Below are 11,243 nucleotides of genomic sequence, written 5' to 3'. Positions count from 1 at the left end.
AATCATAGATTACAGCTTTGATCAATGGAGGAAAATCATCCCATAAGACAATTCTACATTCCAAACCAAGAGAAATTTTTGCTAACATATGAGCCGGCAAATTTTCAATTCTACAAATAAGGGAGATTTTACTTTAATAAGTGTACAAGTTACATTTTTGTTTGAGGTAGATTACGCCTCAGAATAATGCTACAATATCTCATTCTTTCTAAAATTGCAATCTAACCCCAGTAGTATTATTTTTTTTCTCAAATTATCTGAAAATGATGTAATGCAAACGCAACCTTAGACGCAGCTAATGCTAGTCTAGTCCGACAATGTGAACACTGTTAACAGTTAAAACAGCTACAAAGAATGCTCGTGGAGCCTAGAGAATCCTCAGTGATAAAAAAGTGAAACTGAGAAAGAGAGAGAGAGAGAGAGATAGTCTGTACAGTTAGATTAGATTGCCATCCATGATTGGAGGAGTAGTTCATTCGGTGAACTAGAATTTGGTATCTTTTTCACCTTATCATGACACTCGTCACTCATACTCCAACATCAAAGGTCTGTTTCTTCTTCTGTGAAGTACCCCTTTTCTTTGATTATTTCTTTTCATTTATTGAGTTTCTGAAATGGGTTTCTTTTTATTTTGGATTTAACACACTAATTTGAAGCATAACATTGCGTTCTTGGAATTTTTATGTCAATTGTTGAAATGGGCTTATGGGTGTGGTGCCATTTTATTTTATTTTATTTTATTTTTCAGATTTTCAGAGTTTAGTTCACAAACAATTATGAGTTATGATCTCCAGAGTGGGGGGTTCTTGAGAAGTTTTGGGTTAGTGCTGAAGTAGTAAAACTTTTATCTATGGTGAATTCAGTCTGTGGGCAGTGGCAATATGAAGATTTTTAAACTGGAAAAGATATACACCTCGAAACAGAACTGAGTAAATGCCTAATTTGATTACGAATGGATGCTAAGACTAGCTTTTAGGAAAGTATGGGTGGAGATTGCAAGAGTGCATTATGGTTAAAGCTTTGTAGTAATTGGGATTTAAGGTAGATGCAAACATTCGCATAGTTCCTAATAGGAAGTGTGAAGTTTGTTATCATCAATTTGTGGCTTTTTAATTTCGAAAATACAACTTCTTGATCAATTATGACTGTGACTATGTGACCTTTTTTTCACTTTTGGGGGCAAAGAAAGGGGGGGGGGGACTTTGAAGTAACCAAGTTACAGCAGGAAAGAAAAAGAAACTTGTAAAATAAGTACTAAATCTGCTAAAAAGTTAGTAGTACTGTACTGCTTTTGAAATAGTTGAGTGGGGTTTTTTCTGGATCATAATCAACTTGGTCATTTCTATGTGTAATGTTCTTTTCTTGGATGAGAAGTGTTTTTCATAAAAATTCCATCTTTATTGTCTTTAGTTTAATTTTGCATTGACATTTTGCTGCTCCCTCCATTTAAGGTTCTTTGTGGTTTGAATTTACAATTCAAAAATTATGTTCTGCCAATCTTGTTTATTTTGGAGGAGTTTGTTAGTTAATTTGTTTATTCCATTGCATACATGGGGCTTGTAGTGGAGTGCTTGTTTTGACTGCGATAGGGATTAAGGGAAGCATTACTATCACTAAGTCATCCTGGTAGCAGGAAAGTTGCAATTCAGTAATTACATTTGTTTCCCTTTTCTGGATTTTTCTGAGCAAACTTGGGTGATTGCTTTTTGGGAGATCTGAATGGAGTCTGCTTCTTTCCTGAAATGGCATTGTGAATTATCTTTCTTTTTTTTTTTCATATGATCAAACTTACTGGCCAATGCTGTCTGTGTTTGTTGAAAGTTTCGCTTAAAATAAAGGGTCACTTCTTTAACCCATATTAGAATTATAGCCTTTTTGGAAAAAATTTTCTTTTAATCCAAGATGCATGATTATAGTTTTACATAGGTGTGTGACCTCCCCACCGCTTAATGACAGTCATCCACATATAATCATGGAAAGCTGCTTCAACTTTATCTCACTAGTAGTTAATTTTTCAGCTCTTGTTGCCTCTAAAAGCAACGTGATGCACAGCTACATACACAAGGGCAAAGTGTGGGTGGGATACGCCTACCTATTGTATGAACTGAGGTCTCTATGTTAAATGCTAAACTTACGTGGTTAATTGAACAACTAAATAGCTATTGATAATTTGTTGATGGAATAAGTTGTTTTAACTCCCTGTTAAATGTCGTCTTCTATTTTTTCTTTTCCTCTTTAGGTTCTCTCTAGAGTGCACTGAAAAGGACTGAAATGTAGTATGGATACAGTTCAAGAGCTTGGGACCTTAAGCATTTGTAGTTCAGCTGGAGATACTTCATATATGTATTCTCCAAAATTGTAGACTCCTGTACTTTCATGTGCTTGGTCTTTGGATTTCTTTGTAGAAGACCAACATTTTGTCATCAGAGAATAATACTTTTCTGGAATTTGCTATTTAGTGTTTCACTACAGTGTCTGCAAGGAGCTCCCCCTTTTGTATTTGATTGTTATTTTGATGCTATAATTGATCTTCCTTTTCCAACATTCACAACTTGAATGTGATGGATAAGGAAAAGTCACCTTTAAGTCATGACAAACATATCATGGTTTGTTCACCTACTGAGGATGAACAAAGTAGGATTAATTCTAGATTGCACCAGAGTGTAGACAAGGAGGTAGGAGCAGCTGCTTGTCGGGTATGCCAATGTACTGAGGCTGAGAAAAGCGGAAATGCTGCTTTGGGATTCCTGGGCATTGTTCCGCCATCAAGTGAGGCACCTAATGGAAGCCAGGAGGTCATGATTAGTGGTGAAATTATCTCTAAAGATGTTGGAAAAGATTCATATGCTACAACCAACAGGAAAAGATCTGGATATGTTGAATTTGTTAGTCCAAATGGGGAGGTTTTTGTTTGTAGTATGGATGTGGAAATGGGGTATGATCAGAATGGAGACAGACTATTGGAGCTTGGATGTGCTTGCAAGAATGATCTTGCTCTTGTTCACTATGCATGTGCCCTGAAGTGGTTTGTCAACCATGGATCAACTGTCTGTGAGATTTGTGGATGTGTTGCAAAGAACATTAAAGCTTCAGATGTAAAGAAAGTTATTAATGCTTTGAAGGAGAATGAAGCATTGAGGGAAAGGACGGCTAATGGAGAACCTATTCCTGCACAACTACAGTGGAATTCAGGGGTGGATCCTGATGCTGTTGCTGCTATTCGAAGGCAAAGGCTAAGTGAAATCTCACTGTGGTTTGGTCCTAATATTAATAACACTACTACTGCTTCACAAGTTGTCAATGAGCAGTCTTCAGCTCCAAATATTGTGATGGAAGAGCGTGTAGCTGGTGAAAATACTGCAGCCAAATGGGCTGTTGAAGGTACTGGTATCCTTCTAGCTACAGGGTTACTCACTGTTACACTGGCATGGCTCATTGCTCCTCGGGTTGGAAAGGTACTTGGAGTTGCTTCTCTCACTTTAGTTGTACACCAATTTTTTTGTGTTTTTGAGAAAGCTAATTCTGTTAGATAGTGGTAAATCACTTGAGTGGACACTTAAATTTACTAAGTTAATAAAATTCTATGATGTAATTCCTTTTCTCGGACAGTTTGGATCTCAGAAAATCTCCAAGGTGTTCTAATGATACTTAGAAATTCTAGCAGTTGTGATATTTTAAAATTTTGCCTCATTTAGTGGGTCTTTTAGGGAACATCTTAGTTTGACTTGTCTAGTGCTTATAAACCCATAATATTGGTCAGCTATATGATATTAACCTACCTTTTGTTGTCATCCTTTGGTGTATTGGTCATCTCTTGATGTCAAATTCAGAACATTGTCTTCATTTGCAAGGTTTCTTTACCTATAGGAATGATCTTCATTCATTAATCTTCTTGTCAAAGATGGATAAGAACTCTTTGACACAAAGGTAGCCTTGCAGATACTCACTGTTCAGTGTCTATCTTTGTCGTAGAATATATTTGAATTGTTCATCAATTAATGTTTTATTTTTGACTGTTGATTAATGATATTAGAGTTAGTTTAAGTTAGTTTAAGTTTACTGTCTTGCTTCATTCTCTTTGCCTTAGAAAATTTCTTGAAGCATCTTAATACAAGTAATAAAAACAATAGAACAGTGGAAAATTCAATGCATGGAGTATTTGACTTGTAAAAACTGGATGCTTAGTGCAAGTAAATGCTTGTATTCTCATTCTGTTTTCCTAAATTCTTGTTGCATTTGAGCTCGGCATTGTTAACTAGAAAAGATACAAGGAATTGTTGAAGTCCACTAACTTCAGAACCTGGCGCAATTTCTACATTAAAAAAAATGGATATTTATTTTTGGTTTGTTTTTTTTAATGGAAAGCCATGGAAAAGAAAAACTTTTGTACTCCATTGATTACACAAGGAACTCTAGAGTTTTTAAGTAAGACGAAGAGCAGCTGGGAAAATTTTCTTATGCATTGCCATGGTATATATACTAGTGTGTATAGTTCTTATTTCTGCTAAAAAGCGTATTGTTTCATCCCCCTAGACCCATGGAAGTTTCCTGGCGACTGACCTGGCAACTCCAACCATCTCCCTTGTCCCATGGAAGGTGAAACTATATCATTTGTTTGGCAGCTACTTAGACAAATTGTAGTCACCTAATTACCTCCTGTTGTGCAATATCTGAGATATCCAATCTGACCTCAAGTCCAGCTGCTGCACTGCACCACTGCTAGTGCTCAATCTGCTGGTACCTAGACATTAGAGAAAATTTAACACAATGGAAAAAGGAAGAGTTAATATTTAGGAAAAGGGTGTAACTTTTGAGAAAATTTTAAAGGAAGAATTGGCTACTACTAAAAGGTTTAAAAAAATATTAACTTCAAGCTAATTTACCAAAATATTTAAGTGGGCTAATTCAGTTGAGTACTACATGGGTATTCAATTTTCAACTTTTCTGCCAGAAATCCTAAATGCATCCAGCTGCCATTTCCATGCCTCTGCTGCTGCCCCCAACAAAGTGAATTCCTCCTCCCTTTCCCCCCACCACCACCATTACCCCACCACAACCATCACTAGCACCATATTCCTCCACAAAAACACTGCCCCTCCGAAACCTCGACATCATTTTCCCCTGTATAAGGAATTCGGACCATTGGCAATTGATGATGGGTTTATTGTGGTGGATTCTAGCCTAGTCCGGATAATTGAAGGGGTTTCCCTTGTTTTCCTGGAAGTTAATCCTGAGATCATGGAGCATATCGAGATTGGGAATCTTAAAGGGGGTTTAATTGCAATCCTGAATTGTTCAACTGCTGTTCAAGTTATGGCTTCTACTCTGCCGCATTACCACACCAAGTGAGGGAATCTGATATAAAATGTTATACTCAATGGGAAGAAGTGAAAATAGGAAATGGACATGATGCCTTTCTCTATGGGGAAGGCAAAAGATGAAATTTTTGGAAGTAATTGAAGGATGTGGTGCATGAGAGGATGATTGTTGGTTTTTTTTTATTCTAAATTTTTTAAGATAATTGAATTAGGAAGAAGAAATGTGGTTTTAGTGAGAAAGAGTAGAAATTTTTGGTGATTGGTTTTCACCATTTAATTCAGGCAATTATCCTAGTTATAGTTTATCTTGTAAATTTGCCACTGTTTAATGGTTGTCTTTCATTCCTGAAATTCCAAAATATATATGCCCCTTTGATTCATTGCCTTGTATTTTGTGTTTCTCATCTCTGAATATGAAGATAAAAAACTGTAAAGGTGTTAAATTGGATTTTCATTCACCAGGCTAAGGTGATCTAATCATTTGAGAAATGTAGTTACATATCTAAAATTGGTACTATACATTGTCCGTGAGGTACTTGCTAAGTGCAGGAAGAATATTGTGTTCATGTGCAAGTGACAAGAATTAATAAGTATGTTAATTACATATTCAACCATAATTACATTTTCCATCCTACATTGATATACTCGGTTTAGAGATATATTTAGATATCTAGATTACTACCATATTTTGTACGTAATGTACTTTCCATGTGTAGGAATAATCTTGCTTGTCACTTAGTCAGTTTTGTCCTTACACATCTTTAAAGAAGTACCAATCATTGTATGTAATGTACTTTCTATTTATGGGAAGATAGTAGTTAACTCAGTTGAAAAACGTACTTTCTATGTATGGGAAAAATATTACTGGTCGCACCTACATGTCTTTTAAAAGATATCTAAAGCACTTTGTATGATGTGTAAAATGTTACTTTGTCACTTGGTTGATGAACATACTTGCACATGTAAAAAGTAAAAATATCAAATTTTAAGTTTACAGTACTTTATATGAATGGGAAAACCTTAGTAACAAGAACACTTATAATAAAAGTCAATTGAGTATTATTGTGGTCTTGTATTTGTTTTCAATATCCTGTGTCTATGGGGATACGAACATACATACATATCTTTAAACAAATACCAAATCTTAATCATAGAGTACTTTTGATGTATAAGAAAAATGTTATCTACATATGGAATTCAATATGAGTGATGAGAATAAATAGTAAATTTAAAGATTGCTGTGGTTATATTTTTTTCTTGGATAGCCATATTTACCTATCTTTGACCCCAAGAAAAGAAAAGGGGGGAAAAAAGAAAGGAAAAACCCAATTTCCAAGTGTAAAGCACTTTCTATTATGGGGAAAATGTTAATTGAATCTGCAATTTAATACAAGTGATATGAATAAATAGAAATTCAACTGAAAATTAGTATATGGTTTTATATGTTTTGAATAGCTTGTGTCTAAGAAGATATGAAGTCAATTACTCAATCTCTGATGTCATGTCCTGTAAGGAAGAGCATTTACCTCAACTGGTTGTTTCTCTTTATGTTGTCTACTATTTGGATATGTGCCTAGATATTGGCTATATAGCTTTAGGGAGTATATGAATGAAGAACAACCCAATTTGCCATCCAGTTTGCATAAATCTTAATGGAGTTCTACCTCTGTTGGCTTTGTCAAGTTTCATTTGTGTTCTGTTCTGAGTTCTGATCATTCTGTTCAAGTGTGGCACTTACTTTTGAAATGTTGTCTTCATAGACAAGTCCCTTGGTTTTGTAGATTATTTCTATTCCAGCTGAGCATTTGCTCACAAGGAGCTTATGAGGAAGGGAAGTTTCAATTGGATATTACAGAGAGGGAAATCTAAGGGGAATATGAGGTGGAGTTTCCAGAGGAAATTGGGGTTCGTTTTTTGTGGAGGAAGGTGATGGTGGTGGTGGCATAATGGGGTGGTAGATGGAGAGGTAGAAGGGAAAAGGGATTCATTTGGCTGAATTAGGCCACTTGGGTATTTTGGTGATAGAACTTCATATTATGAAAATTTGTTATATTGTAACCAATCACTTTTTGAAAGTTTCTCAAAAGTTACACCCCACCCATAAATTGAAACTCTTCCTCTTCCCTTATGCCAAATTTTCCTTTAACATTTAGGTACACGGCTTTGAGAAACTAATATCCATATTACACGTTTATTAAGAGAGGTGATTCTTTCTCCATCATCCACAGCATATTATATACTTTTTAAACCTAAGCGAGGACTTACTTGCTCCTTAATTGATTCCTCCAAGGTTGAGTTACTCTCATAGATTTTCAGCTTTCTGCATCACTGCTTAACTAATTTTTAAGCTTCCATCTCACTGCAGATGGCTTCTGCAATTATCTTGTCAAAGATTCATTGGGAGTTTTAAGAAGTTAATTCGGCTTTCTCCATATCTGACTGGAGATGTGATAGTCTTACATCTTTTCACATGATATTTCCTTCTCTCTTCCCTCTTCTGGAATTCTTTTGTGTAGTTTCTCCATGCTTTCAGGAAAAGGATACCTTTTTTCCCCACTTTTTTAAAGCAAATGATAAGATGAAGTTGAAGCTGGCAAAGAAAGGTGGATTTTCTGCATTTGATAGTGCATGTAGATATTTAGAAGCTTGAAGATTTACATGTATTGTTGGTAATTTTTGGTAAAGCAATGAATCTGCCACTTTGGCTTCGATTTGAACAGTTTACCTAACTAATTGAACCATTTTTTCTTTGAAATTTTTTGAGCGATGTATAGCTTAGTTTTGGTATGTACCTTTTTATTTTTTTGGTTATTATAGAGACAGTGTAAATTTGCATCCTCATTCTAAAAATAGAAAGATCTTTAACTAATGGGCTATATTTGATTCTCTAAATATAAATTTGAAAATGGCCTGCTGTATTTGTCTGCTAAACTGTATTGTTATTGGTCTACTGATTGATATGTAGCATCTCTCTTATTATTCTAGTCCCTTTTAAAATCTTTAGCTAATAATGGCTCATTGTTGTGTCCATGATTCTTAGCATGCTAATTATGGAAATATTGCACAAGGACCTTTTATTTTGTGCTAAAACCCTAAAGTGAGATAGACAGGGAGCTCTTTGATGGTTGTATTAGCTGTTTTGAATAAAATGAAAGGTAAGTCAGGAAATAACAACTGAGATGAAGGCAGACAAATTTCTATCTAGTAATGTAATCACAACTTATGTATACGAAAGCTTCTTTCCTATAAATTGAAATGTCAACTTGTAATGAGATTTCTTCATGAATTAAAATGATTCTGACTTTTGAAAACACTTAGGCTTGTAATTGCAAACAATTCCTGACATCTCTGGTAGTGTAATGCTTAATTTTCTATAACATTTTGCACAAGATTGGAGGAGGCTGCGTCCCCTGGTTTGTGCCTTTATAGTTGTTGAATCAGTGTAACATCATTAGTGATGGTTGAAAAGTTTGTTTTTGACCCTTCTTGCCACTTGCTTGATGTTGCTGTTTTCTAACTTTAATTGTTTAGTTTACTATATTTTACACTGACAACTATGCCTTGACCAAGCAAACTCTCTCTCTCTCTCTCTCTCTCTCTTCTTTTTTTGGCAGAAAACTGCAAAAAATGGTCTACATATTCTTCTTGGAGGCGTCTGTGCTTTAACAGTTGTAATCTTCTTTCGTTTTGTAAGTAATCCTTTTCATCAGTCTTTTTGTCCGATTGCATGAGTATTATAGAATTCCGCCCTTGCTACATTCAGTTATATAAAAATAGTGGTGGGTAGTATTTTGGCATTTTACATTGATAGGTATCCAGTGATTACAGTATTTGGCAATGCTTGTCATTGTTGAGACTCAGTCTCCTGCTATTTGACAGTTGGTTTTCGGTTTTCATCATAGACCTACTTAAATTTCTACTGCAACATGAGCTTTAAATGTGCTTAAAGAGGAATCTCTTATTTGTCAACAAAATTGTAGAAAATCAGCTTTCCTATGGATTTGATCCTTGGGCAAACAATTGTTCATGAACTCAATTTTCTGTCTCAAAGGTAAATTTTTATTGTATATAATAAGTATAAAATTCAATTTGAATGTAATATCTAACTTCTCTTTTAATTTTTAAAGCTGTCATTTTGAACTGGGGAAAGTTGCAGGAGGAAAGTGGTTAAGTAATATTCCACATAGTTCTGCTCAATGTATAACAATGAGAGTGACAGTCCAGAAAGTAGTTGGCACAAAATGGTTAGATAATATCCAAAGTAAAGGCTGTTGAGTGGAAAACAATGAGAATGGTGGTTGGTTGGTTCAAAAGCTGAAAACAGTGGGATTGAGGTCACTGTTTTTCAGAACTAATTGGCTTGACCGTGAGTAAGATTGTGAATAGTAAATCTGATTTTGCCACTGTACTGCTATGCAGGGGTCGGGGAAATTCATTTCCAATGAGAAGGTTTTAAAGATTTAGTATGGCTGTGACATATTTTTGCTTTGTTTTGTTTGGGGGGGGGGGGGGGGGTGGTTGAGGGTCATCATCATTTGAATCATCGCCCTTGTCTCCATTGAACCGAAAACTGGAAATGTACATAAATGAAACAAAAGAAAATAGAAAAAAGGGTAATCAGGAAAATAAAATGTTTCTGAAGGAAGATTTAACTCATTGATTTCCTTTCTCTTTCCTGGAATTGAAAACAACTTTACCTGATCTATTATGTCAAAAACCATATATAATGTAATTAGGACGATATTACATATTCAATATGTTGGGAGTTGGTTTTGTTTGTCATTTCATAATACTAAAGAACAATTGAGGTTTTCAATTTTTTGTTACTTTTATGTGAGGAGTGACCAAAGCAAATGTTCCTTATATTTTGGTTTAGTTTTGTTTGTTATTTTACGAGCTGTTCCTCTATACATTAACAAGCAGTAGCATACTACCAAGGGTTTCTCTTATATTCGGCTTCCTTTTGTTATTCCCACTTTCCCGTGTAGTATTAGTTATCTTACATCAGTGAGTATAAATCCCTATATGACCTTACTTCTCTTGACGCCTTTTTTTTTTTTTTAAACCAAGTTTCTGAGGATGCTCTAAAGCACTTAGGTCATGTTTGTAGGAAATTGGCATTACTAATTCTGCTATTAGTCAGTTACAAGATCCACTTTACTAATGTCTATTTCTTTTTAATTTTACGTTGATCTGACACTATAATCTCTCCTCTTTCTGCAACCTGCAGTTCGTGCTGACAAGAATCAAGTATGGACCAGCACGATATTGGGCCATCTTGTTTGTTTTCTGGTTTCTTGTATTTGGCATATGGGCTTCAAGAACACATGGTTCTCATGCAACATGACTTGCATTTATTGTGTTACTGCATTATCATTAGCTTTTTCTTTTGTCATTATGGGATTTTCTGGGGGCAGAGTGAACAGTGCATTTCATATTGTTGAATGAATCTGTCACAAGTTGTGTTTGGTTCTGTCATGGAAACAAGTGAAACCAGCTGAAGATGGTTTCAAGATGTCAAAAAATTCCTCTTTTATGTCTTAAATGGTGTTCATGAGCTGTGTTAAAGTAGACCATATCCTTTTTTTTCCCCTGGGAGTGGGAAGTTGAGGTTATTTTGGAGTAAAAGCTTGATGATGTGATTCCCTTGTGGTGCATCTTTGTTGCCATCTCAAAAAAAAAAAAAATTCTATTGTTTGCATGTTCATCTCCTACCTTAAGCACTGCCACCAAAGGATTGTGGAATTAATAGGTGTTGTGATTTGCCTCAAATAAGTTTGTGTTATTACCAGAATGATAAAACTCTTTGCCCCTTCTCCTAGATTCACTGGTTTTAAGCCCCAATTCTTCTTGTAGCAAGCATCATGGTTCAAAGTCGCAGTCGCGGTCGCAGCTCGGACCGTTGTACATCGATTTCGATGTATA

At 35.3% G+C, this 11,243-nt stretch overlaps 1 protein-coding gene across 5 annotated transcripts; it reads left to right on the top strand.

Moving 5' to 3' along the window:
• The first annotated feature begins 335 nt into the window (after positions 1-335).
• LOC113700362 (uncharacterized) lies at positions 336-10,889 on the top strand. Of its 5 annotated transcripts, XM_072059210.1 has the most exons (6): positions 337-546; positions 2,019-2,109; positions 2,240-3,455; positions 7,852-7,921; positions 8,933-9,007; positions 10,549-10,889. In XM_072059210.1, the coding sequence occupies exons 3-6, from the start codon at positions 2,562-2,564 to the stop codon at positions 10,764-10,766; spliced, it is 1,257 nt and encodes a 418-aa protein (XP_071915311.1). In that variant the 5' UTR covers positions 337-546; positions 2,019-2,109; positions 2,240-2,561; the 3' UTR covers positions 10,767-10,889. The 5 variants fall into 5 exon arrangements, 4 of the variants coding, with proteins under 4 accessions (XP_071915313.1, XP_071915311.1, XP_071915310.1 ...); XR_011818317.1 differs by lacking the exon at positions 2,019-2,109 and having other exon boundaries at positions 7,684-7,921; XM_072059209.1 differs by lacking the exon at positions 2,019-2,109.
• The last annotated feature ends 354 nt before the right edge of the window (positions 10,890-11,243 follow it).

This window comes from Coffea arabica, chromosome 7e (assembly GCF_036785885.1).
Source record: "Coffea arabica cultivar ET-39 chromosome 7e, Coffea Arabica ET-39 HiFi, whole genome shotgun sequence".
NCBI lineage: Eukaryota > Viridiplantae > Streptophyta > Magnoliopsida > Gentianales > Rubiaceae > Coffea > Coffea arabica.
This window is presented reverse-complemented; position numbering and strand designations above follow the sequence as displayed.

Excerpts from the sequence above, each read along its gene's own strand:
- LOC113700362 (XM_072059209.1), top strand. The coding sequence starts at position 2,562 with ATGGATAAGGAAAAGTCACCTTTAAGTCATGACAAACATATCATGGTT. Across the intron at positions 7,922-8,932 it reads GTTGAAGCTGGCAAAGAAAG|AAAACTGCAAAAAATGGTCT; the intron begins GTGGATTTTCTG and ends TTTTTTTGGCAG. Across the intron at positions 9,008-10,548 it reads TTGTAATCTTCTTTCGTTTT|TTCGTGCTGACAAGAATCAA; the intron begins GTAAGTAATCCT and ends TGCAACCTGCAG.